General features: G+C 38.1%; 1 protein-coding gene across 1 annotated transcript in view; it reads left to right on the forward strand.

The window, feature by feature from the left end:
- The first annotated feature begins 1,258 nt into the window (after positions 1 to 1,258).
- Positions 1,259 to 18,644, forward strand: part of dnah2 (dynein, axonemal, heavy chain 2) — a 73,558-nt gene continuing 56,172 nt past the window's right edge. The window contains 21 exon segments of the mRNA XM_061710787.1: positions 1,259 to 1,325; positions 1,442 to 1,606; positions 2,465 to 2,690; positions 3,121 to 3,231; positions 5,179 to 5,417; positions 6,648 to 6,839; positions 7,820 to 7,977; positions 10,771 to 10,858; positions 11,370 to 11,569; positions 12,703 to 12,832; positions 13,008 to 13,190; positions 13,322 to 13,536; positions 14,142 to 14,288; positions 14,418 to 14,574; positions 14,819 to 14,928; positions 15,347 to 15,476; positions 15,862 to 16,050; positions 16,348 to 16,492; positions 16,614 to 16,806; positions 17,125 to 17,325; positions 18,217 to 18,373. Coding sequence (XP_061566771.1) covers positions 1,260 to 1,325; positions 1,442 to 1,606; positions 2,465 to 2,690; positions 3,121 to 3,231; positions 5,179 to 5,417; positions 6,648 to 6,839; positions 7,820 to 7,977; positions 10,771 to 10,858; positions 11,370 to 11,569; positions 12,703 to 12,832; positions 13,008 to 13,190; positions 13,322 to 13,536; positions 14,142 to 14,288; positions 14,418 to 14,574; positions 14,819 to 14,928; positions 15,347 to 15,476; positions 15,862 to 16,050; positions 16,348 to 16,492; positions 16,614 to 16,806; positions 17,125 to 17,325; positions 18,217 to 18,373 — 3,402 coding nt within the window. The 5' untranslated portion in view covers position 1,259.

Raw genomic sequence — 18,644 nt, forward strand, 5'->3', positions numbered from 1 at the left:
TAATTTCTGAAAACTACAGCCAAAGTGGAGATTTGCAAAAACTCCGTCTTCCCGTTTGCTTGTAAACAGAGAGAAACTGACATTTAGGCTTCAGAACGTCACATTATGCCACAGAAAAAAGTCACCACACTGCAAAAACTCAAAATCTTAACAAGAATATTTGTCTTATTTCTAGTTAAAATGTTTCATTTTTAGTCAAAAAAATCTCGTTACACTTAAAACAAGACTCATCACTGGAAAAAAGTGAAACGGGTGAAAATTGTCAAATAACAAGTTATTTATCTGGTGATGACTCTTGTTTTAAGTGTAATGAGATTTTTTGACTAAAAATGAGACATTTTAACTAGAAATAAGACAAATATTCCTGGTAAGATTTTGAGTTTTTGCAGTGCAGCGTCATGAGTGCGACCTCGACCTGTGTTTACAATTTGTTTGGCCACCGTCAATATTTTCTTGTATTTTACCTGTTTTATATTCTAAAGTCGCACTTAAAAATAACTCCACTTCTCTGTCACTCCAAACGAAAGACTCTCGTTCATCTTGGAAGTAAGTGGAAGTTACACGTGTAATTTGTTGACGTTTTTTTCCAGGATTCTGATTGGCTAGCATGACTTTATCTTCTCGTTACACTGCCCCCTGTAGGTTTGGCTGCTCATAGCACCTTAACAGCGTATTTATGTGGGTTCGTGGAAATGATGGTATTTTTCAAAACGTAGAGGGGGAAATATCCGTTTTTGTAAATACCCGACTATGTGTAAATGTGGCCTGACACTACACAGTGTCCTGCTAGTGAGTGGCCACTACAAAACTTCATTTAATCTCTTCAAAATATCTTACAATGACATAAGAGCAAAAATTGTTCATACAAAAGTGTGAGAGCAGACGTTTGCCTGGCTCTATTGTTTGACATGGTTCCAATTTTAGAGTGGTGCGCATGCGCGTGGGCAAGTGAAAAAGCGCCTTCCGTTGCAGACACGTTGGTGCACATGCAACGCATTTGTTTTCATATGTCAACAGGGTGTGAATAGCCCAGCTAGTGGGGGCTTGCTACTGTATTTGTACCCTGGTGCAGATAGTCACTCCGTTTTTTTTAATCGTTTTTTAATAACTGGTACATACTCACCAAGTTCCAATAATGGTCTCAATTATGGCTTAAAACAAATAAATCAAAAATATTCTTCAATGTTGAAGTTAATGGTAAATATTGCAGTTTCAAATGACGTGTCTGTTATTTCTGACCATGCTTTACTAACCAGAGGATGGAGACCTGTGAGGATGAAGCTGTGAAAGCCATGAAGGAAGAAAACACAAAGGCCATCCGCCAGGTAAAGCTAGATAAGCTTCAATTCAGTTTTTTTCCACCTCGACCACTCAGTGTCCAATATTTCTGTCTTCCCTTCTCTCTTTGGACCGTTCCTGTAATCATTGCATCTGGGGGCAGTTGTTTATCAACTGTGCATCGTGTTCTGGTGTACCTGAGGAGTCGTGGACGGAGGAGAATGTGAAGCACCTGGATCAATTTATTGTGGACACCTCCGTCACATCTCTGGCAGTCTATATGCACAGCTCCAGTGGGCTTCGGGTGGAGTCCAGCGTACTATTATCGGTAATTTCATCTCTTTTTCAGTTATTCTGTCATTAAAATTAAGTACTTGTGTGATGTTCAAGAAGGAGGCATTTTTACAGCTTTGAAATCAGGACAAGATATCTGTTCAATTATCCCAGGTTCCAAACAAAACATAACAAAACAAAAAAATGTAAGGCAAGGCAAGTTTATTTGTATAGCACAATTCAACACAAGGTAATTCAAAGTGCTTTACATCAACATTAAAAGCAGCAAGACACAATTAAACAGTAAATAACAAATAAAATTCTAAGAAAAGAGGTAAAATAATAAAAAGCACAAGTTGTTAAAAAGTAGGCTAAGGGCAGTAGAGTACAGCAGGTAAGTATTTAATTTAAGAGTACGCTTCAGTAAACAGTAATGTTTTTAGGCCTGATTTAAAGGAGCTGACAGTTGGAGCAGACCTCAGGTCTACAGGAAGTTTGTTCCACCGGTGAGGAGCAGAATAACTGAACGCTGTCTCACCTTGTTTGGTTCTGGTTCTTGGGAACCACAACAAACCAGATCCAGATGAAGCTCAGGGGTCTGGGAGCTTCATAGGAACTAACAGATCCAGCATGTATTTTGGTCCAAGACCATTCAGTGCTTTGTAGACCAGCAGTAAGATTTTAAACTCCATCCTTTGACTTAATGGAAGCCAGTGGAGCGATTTCATGACCGTGATGTACACGAATAACACGTCTTAGATAATATTTTATTAATCGGTTCCTAGTTAAACAATAGACTTATACTCTATAAAGCTAAACAATGTTGTCTGGAGTTTTTTAAATTATTATTTCAGTTCCCCTTGTGCATCCTTTTTCTGATTCTCTTTACTGTGTCTAAATATTACTTTTATAGGACGAGGAGGTTGAAGGGCTGTGCCGTTTTATCCGTAAGCCAGGAGCCATAATCACTAAAGAAACATTTGAAGCAGTCATACAATTTCAAACAGGAAGGGGTGATGCCGGTCGGAGCCTACTTCATGAAAGAACCGCAATGCATGTCCCTACCACTGCCTTCAGCAAACACAAGGAAAAGGATGAATATACCAAAAACATGCAGTGTTTTGGTATCTGTTTTACAGGTAGGTTTTTCTGAAATAGCTCACTGTTCCTGCAATTAGATACAATTACACAAATCAAATCAAACTTTATTTGTATAGCACTTTTCCATACAATTGTAACGTAAAGTGTTTACCTAATAAAATCAACATTTAACATATAAAAACTCATACACTCATGGTTAAAGACACACATCTGGTCATTTTCTCACTCATCCTCACATTAGTGCCCACACAGCACACACATAACCCAACCCCCACTCCACATAGACATTAAAACATAATCATGAACATCATAAATAAACATTGTAAATAAATATGATCTTACTTTAAAGATGGCCATATAAAGTAACAGTCAGGAATGTAAAGTTAACAAACTTTGAAAGACTCAGCTGAAAGTTTTTCAATTGCTATTGGATAATATTTTATTTTATTTTATTCTAATCTTGAACAGATGAGTTCTACTTCAAGTCAGGTGACACAGTTCTGTATATTCCAATGGAAGCCCTGCAATGCAGTGCCGAGAAAGCCAGCAAGGACAAGAAGCATGTCTCTAGACTTGAGAGTAAGTGTGCATGTTATTTGGAGGGATATGAATAGCTTTCTCTTTCCATCTGTCTCACTGGACTGGATTAGCACAGATTGCGTTTGTGACTTTCTGTTGCAAATAATAATAAGACTGTTAAGTGATTTTATTTATTGAGATATTTCTGGGTTGTTATTACTATTTTTTTTATCAAGAGTATATTATTTCAAGTTGACAGAAGACTTTCTTGTTATCGGGTTCAGATATTCTACAGTTACCAGTCCCAAAGCTCCTGCTTTAGAGAAAATATGCTTTGTTCTACTTCAAAACTGAGTTTCTGCACTCAAATTCATTGTTGCGCATATACATTTCCTGGTCTCCACTTTGAATTATGCTCTAGGATTTTCTGTTTTTGCTCTCAGATTGCTATAAACAACGACTCTGCCAGTATTGTGCCAGATATGATGCCATTTAAGTTATGCCTTTGCTCCCTTTGATTTTGCTTAATTTAAAAAAAATGTATTTAAATTATTTTTAAATACATACAATCTGGGAGCTTCTCATACAATAAAAACATAACCAGAGGGATCAGATATGTATGCATATGTAAAATATTTTGCTGATAATGTTAAGGAAAAATAGTGGAGCGAAATATGTTGTTACAATACACATGTAATTTCTGATTTGTTTATTTTTGATTACCTTACTCACTGAAATGGGAATAAACCAGTGTTTAATACCTGTAATTGCTGTTAGATATGTTGTGTAATATATGTGTATATTGACATTAAGTGATAAGTTGCCCTGACACACACCTTAACCGTAGAATTGCTTCCAAACAGCCCCATTATGATAATATATGTCCTTACATTACTGGTTTGGGTGGTCCATGCTAGCTGGTCATCTGCTAATACCCAGTTAACCAGTTATCATAGTGAAGTAACATTTTTGGACCTGGAAGGATATTAGCGTCATCTTTAATGGCTGTAAAGGCATTTGTAAAGGGTTTTCATAGCAGTAGAGCCAAAAGCAGGAGAAACATGAGAGCAAGGAGGATTTAAACTTCAGGCAATGTGTATGAGTAACGGTGATTTATGATACTCAATTCACTAAAGCAAACAAGGAACTTCTTTGCCATTAAAGGTTTCCACAATGGACCATCTAGTTATAGTTCCTGTTATAGTTCAAATTGATTTGGCATAGGTTTTTCATTGGTCTACTGACCATCCGGTTGTATTTGTATTATACGTGTCCTTTAGCTGAATGAAGTTAAGAAAAAAATGTTTGTGGGTAGATCTTCTTATCTTGTTATTTCCAGCTTCCTCTTATTCTTTTGTCTTTCTGCATAATATTCATAGTTATTTCCAGCTGTTGCCTTTAGCTAACAAGAATAACAACTGATTTAGTGTTTGGAAATGGAAATGTGCATGTTTATTTGTATGTAGCATGGGGATGTCAGACGCAATCGCTCAAGTTGCATCTTCACATTTTGGCACAAATTTCAGTGTCAGTTGTAAAAACACGAACACTAAGTGCTGTTTATTTGTGATCAAGTTTTTCTAGCATGTTAATGCCAGGTCTAAATGGGCCCTGAAAGCTGAAGCAGATATACTTTGTCTGCTTTACTGAAGGAGTAAAGCAGAATTTTGTGTGATGGTAGAGCTTTGAAGGAAAGTAAAGGGGTTTTGATAAAAGATAGTAATGTGATATGGGGCTCCTCGACTCTGATTTGTATTCATCATGTCATTACTATTTCTGCCTATCATCTTTCAATTTGAATATTCCTCCCAGCTGATTCTTTTGCTTCTGCTTTTATTTTATAAACCATCTCTGTTTTTACTTAGTGGTTTTCACATAATACCAAATAGTTGCCTTCTGTTCTCTCTGTTGTTCTGCTCTTTTCCTTCTGTATCTTTACTCTCGCTTATCTTTTTTTTTTTACTTATATTTTTTCTTGCCTTGACTTAATTGTTTTATAATTTTTAGTTGTTATAATCAACTGGACTGATCAGATCAAGAAGCTTCTGAATGACCAAGAAATAGTGGAGATGAAAGACAGCTGTGGTCCGCTGCAGGAGATAGACTTCTGGAAAAGTCGTTCTAGTAAGCTGTCTGACATCAGCCAGCAGCTGCAGAAGCCGGAAGTCCGGCACATCCGGGACATCTTCAAGCTTGCCAAGACTCCATATATAAAGCGCTTTTATCAATTGGCCAAGGAAATACAGGTAGGGCGACACTGAATATAACTATCTCTTTGGAAAGATTTATGAAATATAATATATTTAGGATTAAAGGCAGAGTTAGTGATTTCATCTGTCCTGTCCTTCTTCTCCTCTCCGTTTCTCCATTCATTGCTCCTCAAGAAAACACACATTATCATAAACTCTCCCAGGCCTCCTTATCTTCCCCACTTCTTGTGCATGACCATGAACCTTTCCCCCGTCAGGGACTCGCTAGAGCAATGTTTGTCCCATTTTGGGGGGGTAAGGTTTTCACTGTTTCCAGCAATTCAGTGAAGTCAGGGCTGTGTATAAAAACCTTTTTTTCGTTGTCTTTTTTACAGTGAACTCAAGAGATACTTAGTTAAGTGATGGTGCGGAGATATTCACTGAATTTAACAAAACATTGCAGCAAAACATTGACAGGAGTTAATCTGTGGAACAGCTTAGATACTGAAATGAAAATGTGTAGCACGTTATTACAATTCAAAAGCACCTATAAATACAAAATGATTAATAAATATAAAACAAAGGTATAATACACATAGGCATGTACCTATGGACATGTGTATGTATATATGTATATGTGTGTGTGTATGTATGTATATTTATTATTTATTTATATTGTGTGTGTGTGTGTGTGTGTGTGTGTGTGTGTGTGTGTGTGTGTGTGTGTGTGTGTGTGTGTGTGTGTGTGTGTGTGTGTGGGGGTATGTGTGTGTAGGTATGTGTGTGTAGGTATGTGTGTGTACTATTGTATTATTGCTTATACAAATACTGTATGGAATGATATTTATTAATGTCATTGCACCAGTTTATAAAAGCTAACATTTTTTGTGAAAAGGGTAGGCGTCATAAGCTTAGCTTCAGTCTACACCTTTTGGTCCTTGGTTTTTAGTTAAAATTGTATAAAATTGTACATATGTATGTATATGTATATATATATATATATATAGAAATTATTATTTTTTTTTTTGTATAACACTGGCGATTTACACCTGTACTTTGGGTTATTTGTGTTGTGGAAATTGAAAGGACCAATAAACTAAACTAAAGGTGTTTTGGACTGAGTAGAGGCTGCACAGTGCAATACTGGAATGCTATAAGTGGTGCTTTTCAAGGTTATATCTATGTGTTTCATACTATATTCTTAGCTATGAAGTTGGAATTTTTTTTTGGAAGTTATTCATTTGTTAATAACAATAATAATTTATGTGATGTGTATGTTTTGCTCAGGTTTGCTCTGTGCAGGCCCAGTCAAACCTCAGCTACCTGTCCATACTGCAAGGGCCCTGTGAAGAACTTTCCCAGCTTGAGTTAAAACAGATTGCTTCAAAGTTTCGGGACATTATTGTTCTAATTCGTATCATCTGGAACAATTCCCCCTACTACAACAGCAGTGAGAGAATCACTGGACTCTTCTGCAAGGTACCAAGAACTCCAGGTTTTACTCTAACAATTATACAATTTGAAATACTGTTTGAATGCAAACACGGTCATTCTTGTCCGACCAATTAATATATGCATAACTTTCGTTCAGTGGGCTAAACTGAAATGTATTAATAGTTTTGCTCCTTCCATTACACAAGCAATTAGTTAACTTCATTGAGGATAATTTATTGGAACAAAATTAAGAGTTATGAAACCTGTGAGAATTCCTTTTAAGATGTAGATTAGTTGAATGAGTTAGTTTGGATTAGTTACGCATTGTTATCACGTAAACCCTCCCACACCAGAATTAGGAACTTAAACTGAACATAGAAACAAAAGCTGTGTACACCTCTGACATCAGAAACATATTTAAATGTATTGATTGGCTCATGGACTGATTGAAATTTTGAATAGCAAATTCACATATTTTATCAATATTGAGACCTGTATCTGATCCCAATATCAGATCGGTACATCTCTAGTTCGAACATCAGGGTTGAGGTAATCTTGAGACTTAATTCAGCATGTAAAACACCTTATAAAACATTCATCACCCCAGTTTTCTTAATGTTGCTTGGCAGCATCATAAAATATTAATAGTTTGTCTCAGCATCTTTTGGTGCTTTGTTGCTTTACGGTGTGTGTATAATTTATTCTTTTTTTCTTGCTTTATTCGAAGACTGCAAAGCAGTACTTTTGACTAGTATGATTCAGCAAAAGCAAAAACTATGGGAGATAAAACAATAACTCTGGTGGATGACCACTACTGTAATGATTTCTTTTTTGCCTCATATTTTTAGTTGACAATGCCCTTTTCTTTTCCATTAATACAAATCAGATATTCCTTTTCTTTTTCACATTTCGGAAATGTAACTTTACACATGCCCTTTTTTTTTCTTTAATACAAATACGAGATTTTTGTTAGTCACCGAAAAGTTGACAGAATAGACGAATGTTTGTGCTCTGGTATGTCTCAGATGACGAATGAGATCATCCGCCTGTGTACCCAAAGCATCTCTCTGGACAGGATTTTTAAAGGCTATGTGATATCAAGCAAGCAAGTCCTCCAGGACTGTGTGCAGTGCTGCCAGTTCTGGAAGGAAATTTACCTGGAAGTTTCACAGCTGCATCACAAGTAAGAGTAACCTAACCTCCACGCTGCTTCGATGTGAATGTGTTTCAGATATTGTTATTCATTACTGTTCATGTGTTTAGTATAAAACCGAATTATTGAGTAGTTAAGCCAAAGAACAATGTAGGTTCTGTCCTGGCCATGGAACACTGGACCAACATTTGGGAAGTGTATTCCAGGTCTTAAACTGGGCCTACACTGTGCGATATTTTAAATCGTTCGATTCAGCCCCATCTCAAACTGCACGACTAGATCGCTGAGTTCAAAAGTTTGCAGCCGCTGGGGGCACGGTGGCGCAGCTGGTAGTGCAGCCGTCTCACAGCAAGAAGGTCCTGGGTTCGATTCCCGCCGGGGACACTGTGGGCGCTGAAGTGCGTGTTAGTTCCCCCATGACTTCAGTGCCCACACCCTGGGTGGGGTTGGAGAAAGGGCCTTTCTGTGTGGAGTTTGCATGTTCTCCCCGTGTTCCCTTGGGTAGCTAATGTGAGCTACCCTCACAAAAACATGCAACAGTCCTGAGCTATACATGCCCCCTCTGGCCAACCGGGGTGCCAGATGGGGTAGGGAGGATCCGGCCGGAATAGCGTGATCATTCCACGCGCCACGTCCGGCAGGAGAAGCCCCACTCTGCCTGGAGAAAAGATGCGGCCTGCTCTCTCCTCAGGTTAAGGGGGAGACCTGAGCTCAGTGCAGGGCCCTCCCGGGGTTGGTAGAGGATGGCAATGCCCAGGACTGTAGGTTAGGTAGGAGCACTGGGTGATAAAATGGGGGAAAAAACCGGGATAAAAATATTGAAAAAAAAAAGTTTGCAGCCCACGAGTAATGGTCTCACACTTTACGTCCCCATGCTCTGATGCGACCCGTCTGCTCACACTGAATATACGTTCATAATACTCACGTCGGACTTCTGTGTACTGGAACTGCATCGTCAAAAAGAAGTGGAAGAGGAGGAACCCCTGAAGTGGGAGACACCGAAGATGCTCAACAAAAACAAAACACGCTGCCTTAGCAATTTGTGCCATTCTGTGTGGCGATAAATGAAAAAACATTAGACAACGTCGTGATTGGACAAGGAATTGGCTGGGCAGACGTGGGAAATGCGGTCTTTTTTTCTGCTATTAAAACATGATTTGTAATGTGAATTTGCAACACTTTAAACTACAAATAATAGTTTTTGACGTGACATCAGAGATTGCGCATGCTCTCTGCAAAAGGATGAGGCCAGTCGGGTCGTAGCTGCTTCAACTGTGCGATACCTTCACGAGGAGCGACTAGGATTTCAAACACGTTTGATTTTCTTGCGAGCACACGATTTGTGATCGGAAGCTCGTCGTGAGGTGTTAATCTCTCGTCGTTACCCCACGTATACTGCAAGAGGCACGACCAAAGATTGGGTCAAAATCTGGCCCGATCCAACAAATAGTCGCACGAGTGGAAAATCGGTTCAAAACGAGCCGACAATCGCACAGTGTCTGCCCGGCTTTAGAGATAGGGGGAGAAGTTCAGTCACTGGAGACAGACCTGGAATATAGCTGCTACTCCTTTACATAGAGAGCAGCCAATTGTGGTGAGTCAGGCACCTGGTTGGGAGGCTCCCTGGTCTCAGGAGGTGTTTCCAGCTTGTCCATCTGGAGAAGGTCCCAGGGCAGACCCAGGACACGGAGAGATTATATTTCTCAGTTGGTCTGGGTTCGCCACGGTATCCTCTTGGCGGAGGTGGAAGAGATGCCTGATCAGATCAAGTTAATACATGGATGAAATGAAATATTTAAGTAGAAAAACTATAGATTTCAAGCAGGTATGCATCAGGCTCTCTTGCAGTCCCTATTCTGATACCAGGCTTTCCAAAGAAGCCCATCTGGTACTCGGATCAGATCTCACTGATGAGACAGAAAAGACTGAAAGCATCAGGCGTGGCTTAAATATACATTTTCTTATTTTGTAGAGTGAAATGTAACACATTTTCACACAAATGTAAGTGTAGTAGTTGTTATTTCTTATTAAAAAACAAGGGCAAGAAAAAGTATGTGAACCCTTTTTTAATTAACTGGTATTCTGCATAAATTTAGCATAAAATGCAGTCTGATCTTCATCTAAGTAACAATTATATATGAATGCGATTTGGTAAAGCAGATAATCACATAAACAATAATAATTTATGATGTTAGTGAGCACTTTCCCCTCCAGCAGGGAGAATGTTTAATTGCTGCTCCAATGGGGAATTTTTTGTAGCTGCTCTGTGCACAGTTGTCATGTGATATAGTAGCATCACATGTGTAGAACTGAAGTGAATAATTTGACTTCATCAGTCTGCCTCATTATCTGGTAAGGGGTCCAGCTACACTTGCCAGCGTCTTTGCTGGGTGCTCCTGCTATACCTTATAAGGTGGTGAAAATATGTATATTCAGTCTTGAGACTTGTTCAAATCTACGCTGAAAAAAGGAATTTAAATATTCTGCTCCATCTGCTGAGAATCCTCTGTAAAATCAGCTTATAGAACTCATCAAACTGAATACATTCTGGCTGATTTTGATCATAAAGAAGCCAGGCATCATATGTGGTTGTAAATCTCATTATTGAGTGCTATGACCGTGTTTACCCAATGATTGCTGTGTTAATTAAACACTGAGTTTTTTCATGTTTGTCTATTTAATTTTAATGTTTAAGGATTCACAGGTTTGAGGGTTCACTCATGTCATATGAATATTTATATGATATATTGTATGCATTGTAGGTTGTTGTAGTTCTCATTTCTATTTTCTGTTGGTCTAATAGTTTTTGTTCTTCCCTTTCAGACATTCTGAAAATGGCTGGCCCCTGAACCAAATGAGTTTTTTTGTGGTGATTGATGCTTTCATTAAGAGGCTCAAAGACTTGATTGAGGTAATTTTTGTTTCACAGCCACAAATATAAAGAAACGAATACAGTCACATACACGCTGTATTTGTAATGTTTGCTGTCATGAGATTCAGGCTAGACCCCCAAAAACAAAAAAGCCCAGTACATTTTCATATCAGCCTTCCTATGCGAAACAACAGCACTACAGATGATCAAAATGGAGAAACATCTTGGTAACTTCCTTTACTTCCAGTCCTGGATTGAAATAACTTCTCTGTTGCCAGATGTCTTTCATGAAAAAGATTAGGTCTGTGGTCGTTGGTCATTAAAGTTATTAATTCTCATTACTTGCTGGTATTTTAGCAGTAACATATCCAGAAGCAATCACTTTCAAACACTGAATTATGATATCAAGGGTAGTCTCTACTCTTGACAGGTACTGCTGACCAAACTTCTTTGAGGTTATGGTTCTCTAATAAGTAGTTTAATTATTATTATTCGTACACTCAAGTGGGTTTAATTTTCATCTTGTGGTAATACTTTTGTTTTCTCTCAGGTTTGTGACTGCCAGAATCAGTTTGTCCGTTGGGAGGATGGTCATCAGAGGGAGCTGCCATCCTATAGAGGTTTCGCAGACTTCAACCGTGAATTGTTGGCGATAGAGAAACATTTCTATCAGGGCCTGCAGAACCTGCACGCTATCGGAGAACGCATCCTTGACGTCAAAGACACCGCATGGAACATTGAATTCAACAGGTTTCTTTGATCCTTACAACACATTTCAATTCAAGCTTAAAATATCAGACCATTTTTTGTTTTTAAAAGCCAAAGAAAATATTGTATTTAAAGCCACTGATTATCATAGGAGGATGGGAGGCAGCTGCATTCCAAATTAACTTATCGATTCCAACTTAGTGAATGTAACTGGCTAATAGTGGTACGTTTCAGGAAGGGCTCATAAAGGGTTAATTTTGCTCTGTGAAGAGTGTAATATTTGATTAAGGAACAACTTCCTATGTTTTAAATAGGCGACATGAAAGTACACTACCAATGAGTTGAGACATGCAGGAAATAAGATATGCATAGGGAATGTGGTCAGTTTCTAAAATGAAATGGGATAACAATCTCTTTTTCAACGTTTACTTGTGGAACATGATTTTAAATATTTCAATGATTTCTTACACATTTGGTGACAGATTGGAGCTCTTCTGGATGCAACTTTGAAATAAGTTGTCCTACTAATACATTTTGCCCCCAACTCAACTCTTTTTTTTAGTATATTGCACACATAAGTTGCTTAAATGGGGAGGGGCACGGTGGCGCAGCTGGTAGTGTAAATGGTAGTGTAGCCTCACAGCTAGAAGGTCCTGGGTTCAACTCTCGCCGGGTGCGTGTTTAGTTCCCCAATAAGAGGTTGGCAAAAGGGCCTTTCTGCATGTTCTCCCCGTGTTCCCTTGGGTAGCTAATGTGAGATATCCTCACCAAAACATGCAGCAGTCCTGGGCTATACACTCCCCCAGTTGCTTAAATAGATGTATATTAACAAATTAAATTAAGCTGGTGGTAAAAAAAGAACATGAATATATTAGAGTCATACTGTCCTTGAGGAAATACAAGTTAAAGTATGTAAGATAAATACAATTTACCTTAGATTTAGTTGTTTTTTGGTCTTGGAGTTCTTATATGACAAGTAAGATGTTGGCATACTTGTTCTTACCCTGTGCACCTCCCTATGTGGGTTTTAGTTTAGGTGTCTTTATTAGTGCCTTCACTGTTTTTTTAAGGTGCCTCTAATGTGTGTGTGTGTGTGTGTGTGTGTGTGTGTGTGTGTGTGTGTGTGTGTGTGTGTGTGTGTGTGCGTGTGCGTGTACATCTGTGTGTTTCTATAGGTTTTGCAGACTAACCAAGGAACTAGAAGTGATGGTGCGGAACCTGATCATGTCACAATTCAAGACTGTGGGCACCATTCGAGATGGAGTTCATTTTCTGGACATTGTTAGGCCTATGTCTGCTCGAGAGGTATCTCACAAACAAACAGACGTCAGCATTTTCACTTTATTTTTTCATGTTACTGCAGTTTACGTTTTACTCAGCACCTTGTCCAATTGAACTCTCAGATGGTGTTTTTTTTATTGCTAAACTTTCATTTCTAACCTTTCTTTTTGTGCACATTTTCCTACATGTGATATCACAGACCATTAGGTGCACTATAGTAGAGACAGCCGAGGAGGTGTATGAGATGTTTAACAAGGCCCTGAAAATGGTAAACAACGCCTTGCATCAGAGAAAAATACCATCTCCTGACCATATACCCAAGATCATGCACCAGGTCACGTGGGCAAGGGCCCTCAGACATCACTTAGACAGATCCATGGAGGTATGTCAATCAAACTACTATTAATCCTTTTAGTTTCACTATTTCAGGTCAACACAACCAGTGTGCAAAGTTCTTCTTTTCAACCTCTGTATTTGATTTCTTCCACTTTTTTCCCTCTCCATCTCCTCCAGTTGCTTCAGAATGCTCACTTCATGCCTGACTCTCACAGTTACAAGCAGATGGTTTCCAACTATGGACAGATGGTCCAGGTTTTGGATGAGATTGTTGAAAAAAACTACATCGAGTGGAGCCAGAAATTAGATGGACAGTACCTCAAGAATTTGGAGAAGCCTCTCCTGGTGATGAGCAAGGACACTACCTCGAAGCTGGATGTAAACTTTGATGAGTATGTCAAAAGATGCGAGCAAAATAAAAGACACAGGACAGTGTGGTTATGGGATTTTCGTGGGTCTCTGCATTGTGGATTATTGTTATCTTAAGTATCAGAGTTTATTGTTTTGGGTTATTTTTCACAGATACAAATTATATCCAGTTAAGACATTTTTAGCTGCCTTCCAAAGGCAGTATCTGAACATTTGACTGGAAGGGCCATTCTAAGACCTACAGCTCACATTTCTTAAAGACGCATGATTCTTATCCACTGCAGAAAATTTTTTTTTAACCTTCATACAATAAAATGTAAATTGTGTCTTTGTTGCAGAATGTAACAATTCAACTATTTGGACATCATCTTACAGATTTATCATCCTGTCAAACTGGATTTCTTTCTTTAGTCTGACATTGCTTCCACTGAAGTGCTTTTATCCGTACCGGCCTTTGATAATATTTTGACATCAATATTAGTTGCATGATAGTCCTACCACAGTACTCACTGAGCAGATTTATTCATACATTTAGACCGTGGCAGTGAAAGGATGCTTTTACATTTGAATGTAACACCAACTTATTACCGTTATTTATTTTCTGTTTTATGTGCATTTTCTTCTCCAGCAACCTATTTAATCTGTTTTCTGAGATGGATTACTGGGATCAACTGAAATACGAGATCCCCCAGTGTATGTCTGAAATCTACCAGATTAAGGACGGTATCAAGGCCTTGAGGGAGAGAGTGGTGCTGCTGGTCATGAAATGCAACAGGTCTGATGCACACACACAAATGCATACGATAAAATTAACTATGGTTCAAATCTCACTTTGGTTGCCAGGTTGTAGAAAGACATTTTCCTTGTGTCATTATGTTTTGTGTGGCACTGGTTTATATTTCAGAATGATTGAAATGCTCTCTACTGACGAGTTGGGGCTGTTTCGGGACCAGATTCGCCATTTTCATAAGCAGATTCAGCCATGTCTGACCAAGCTTCTGTGGTTGACAAAAGGAGCCTCCAGCATCTTCGTCGAAAGCTGTCTCTTGCACATTGACAAGGTTGTAACATGCACTTACACACTTTGGGTTTCAGACAGATGCTTGTGTTGATTCAGATAAAATGGCAGTTGAATACAGAGCCGTGTTGATTCATAAATACTATTTCAAAAGAAGTACTTACCGGATTAAAGTAATTAAAACACTTACTATATCTGGAGCCTATTTTGGGGCAGGTAATAAAACACGTTGCATTATCTTCACTGAGCAGCTAATTTCCTCTCTGTTCCTCTCCTCTCTGCTCCAGGTGCAGCTGAAAGTTGATAGTTTTAAAGCTTACAATATATCCATCTCCAGCCACTGTCGACAGATTAGTGAAACATTGCTGGTAAAATTAGATGGCAAGACTGTGTACAGGTAACAACACATTCCTCTTCACTGCATGCTGTGGCTGTACATTAAATTTGCAATATACATTATGATGATTTATTAGATATTATATCTTTGAGCTGATTCTAATGAAATATTGAATACATAATAGTATATTGATCCTTTAATAAGACACATTTGGGCCCTGGATAGCTCAGTGGGTTGAGTGGCTATCACCCTCGTGCAGGCAGCACAGGTTCAAGTCCTGGTTTTGCTGCTTGTCTTCCCCCCACCAGTTTCCTGTCCGCATACTGTCCTAATAAAGGCCACTAGTCCACAAAAATCTTTATAAATATTTATTTTAAAACAAAACAAACAAAAAAAATGCACATTCACTCATGGTAGTACATCAATGGATTGAGAAGCTTTCACTTGATTTGAAGCCTCACACTGTACTGTACTTTAGAAACCTGGATTTTGAGGATGACCAGAGAGCTCACCAAGAGAGATGTCTTGCACAGCTACGCTCAGCACATCAGAACATCGTTGATATCGTTACACAGATCCATCACATCTTTGCTAATGATGGAGCCGAGGTAAAGCAGTTTTTTTGTATCAGTAGCGTACCCCACAAATGTAATGAATTTTTCTTTTTTTGAATTAAATGTAAAAAGTAATCATTTAATTTGGCACATTTATGAGAACTACATTTTGGGCCTGTATTAGATAATGATTAGATAACATCAATCATGCAGTGTTGCGATAAAAGCTAATTAAAATTATCTTTGGTATTTCCGAACTTAAAGGAAAATATTTGCCCAACTTTAAAACCTGTAAATTAATGATGATCATTACAAACTTTATTTGGATAGGATCTTTCTTTTCTGATAAACAGCATGATTTAGTAAGGATTTTTTGCCTTTGATAAAATAAATGTCCTCTTTGGTGCCTTTTTAGTAATTTTATACTCTGGTCTTTCAGGTTCAGGAGCAATGGGGCATCTTCACAGAGAAGGTGGACCGCATGGTAGAGGAGGCTTTCAGGATCAATGTCAGGAGCTCAATGGAGAAGCTGTCCAGAGCCATCAATGGCAGCAGCAAGAGTACACCCAACCCACTGTTTAAAGTGCTTGTAGCATTACAGCAAACTTCTCCTCAAAATCCACCAAAGGTACCACCAATCCATTTTAATCAGATAATATGATTTAGGTTTGGTTACAACATAAGCAAAACTGTTTCATGAGAACAAACATCTTCTTACTGATGACAAAAACATGGAACCAGTCTTTAAATCTGAAATCACACTGTAAGCTTCTTATGCTGTTCATACTGAGATTCCCGATTGATTAATATTAGCTTCTTGTGTTTGCACAAATGTATGTCTCTGCCCATGAAGCTTAAATGGACAAAAACATTCTCTTAAGAAAAGACAATAATTAATAAAAAGTAATTGTGTCTGTTTTTACAGGTGGTTTTCTTGCCAAATTTGGGCAAACTTGCTGAGATTGTCAACCTTCTACCTCAGTTTATCAGCATCATCTCAGAATTTAATCGACTCTCTCTATACCACTCTTTGAAAGCATCTCGGGGGAATCCCATACACAGCAACATAGGTTGATACATCTTTTTAAAACATGTATAAAACCTATAGGTGAACATATTTATCTGCTTCTGTTTTTACATCTGGTTTCACTCCTCTCATGCCTTTCCATCTGGTCCTTCTTGTTCCTCTAGAGCAAGATGAGGGAATAAGAAAGATTCAGGCTGCCATTACTGCAGGAATGACAGCCAATGCCGGCCACCTGCAGGCTCATTTGAAGAACTGGGACAAATACAGGGCCATTTGGGGGATGAACAAGGACTCCTTTATGCAACGCTACAAGCGACTAAACACACCCGTATCTTCTTTTGATGCTGATATACAAAGGTAAATCATTCTTAAGTTAACCCTGTCAAATCATTTCTATTAACTTATGTTGTCCTGCAGAAAAGTATGGTTTAAGTGGCAGAAATAAAGCTCACTGCAGATGCAAAAGAAGAAACTACCAGATTTATCCGTCACATTAATTCCTCCAAAATCAAATGCCCCAAGTATATATTCATTTTCACCCAGGAAGTTCTTGTTTACATTTGTCAAAATATTATATATATATAAAAAAAAAAAATTTAAAAGCTACAAAGCATGTAGAATCAGTGATCTTCATCTTGCCTTTTGTGTTGTGTCTGTTCTCTGATTTTTTACCAGATACACAGAGAAGGCCACCAGTGTTCAGCAGGAGGACTCGGTGGTTACCTTGGAGTTTGTGATGCTGGACTGTTCACCACTCAAGTCCTCGTTGGTGGAACACTGCAACGAGTGGCAAAGAAAGTTCACACAGCTTCTCAGTCAGATAGCCAGCGACTGCCTAAAAGACCTTTATAAGTTCATGCACGACAAAGCTGACAGGTACGGAGTGAATTATATACATATGAATAATACAACTTTAAGTTCATTTGGAATACGTAGTTGGGAGGAATAGGAAGCGCTCTGACGTATAGCATACCTTTATTGGCTTTTACTGTGGTCACACTGCATAGGAACTAGATTTTGTTTATATTTTGTTATGTTTTTGTTTTTTGTTGTTTTTCTTTTTAATTGAGTTCTAGTGTTATTTTTATACAAAACTGCATACTCCGATGCACTGTGAAACAGTTTTGGCAAATCCACATGCTGTTAATTCAGCCAATCATTGTACAGTTGCATCACAGACAAGGAGCTTAAAAAAAGAAAAATAAAGACCACATATCCCGTAAAAGCAGTTCCTTTTCTTTTATAGAGCCAATCGAGATGTGAGAAGTATGAAAAGGTTCCTGCTATTAGAGACCATGTCATGTTGTCATACTGTCATTTGTTCTACAACTTTTTTGAGGCTTAAATTTTAAAATAATTCTCAATCATATGAAATATAGATGTCATCCTTTCACCATATGTGTTTTTTATAAATTTGATAATCTAGTTTAGGTTTAGCACCACATCAATCTAGTTGTTGACAGGAGTGCTTCTAATGACTGGAGCCACAATAAGAGAGTTTATAAGAAATGGTGTTTTGCATAGAGCATGACATTTCCTTATTGCTTTCTATACACCTGAGACAAGTCGAAACATAGGTATATGTCTGCTTTTTTTAATCATGTTCTGTTATATTATTTCTTAGGAATGCTGTTCTCTTGTTATATTTATCAGTGTACAATTTAGATCTAGTACCAGCTCTTTCTATGAGGTTATGGAGTAGAAATGTTTTGTAATTATCTATTTGGTTATGTTTTTTATTTTGTTTGTTTGTATGTCTGTATACAGGGTAAAACAATCTCCTAAGAATCTGGCTGACCTTGATGAGAGTGTGAAGCTGCTGGAAAGCCTCCAGGGCAATTTGTCTAAAACAGAAGCTCAGATTCCTCTCATCCACGAACAGTTTTCTATCCTGGACAAATATGAAGTTCCAGTGGAAAACAGTGTAAGTGTCCTCATCATTAATAAGGGACAAAACTTTCTTCAAGTTCCAGGTATGTAATGTGCAATGACTCGTGCAGACTCCAATGTTTCATTTAAAGGTATTCACAACCATATTGCAGTGCTGAAATCTACAGGTCGTTTATCAGTAGAACATAGTTTTTCAAAGGTTTAGATGTAATTGGAGAAATTTACATACTGTAGCTATTAACAAAAAATCTTCATTTTCAACATCTTGTTGTGAATCCTTTTCAAGGAATAGTTGCCTGAAGTAT

The sequence above is a fragment of the Cololabis saira genome, chromosome 20, assembly GCF_033807715.1.
Source record: "Cololabis saira isolate AMF1-May2022 chromosome 20, fColSai1.1, whole genome shotgun sequence".
NCBI classification, from domain to species: domain Eukaryota; kingdom Metazoa; phylum Chordata; class Actinopteri; order Beloniformes; family Belonidae; genus Cololabis; species Cololabis saira.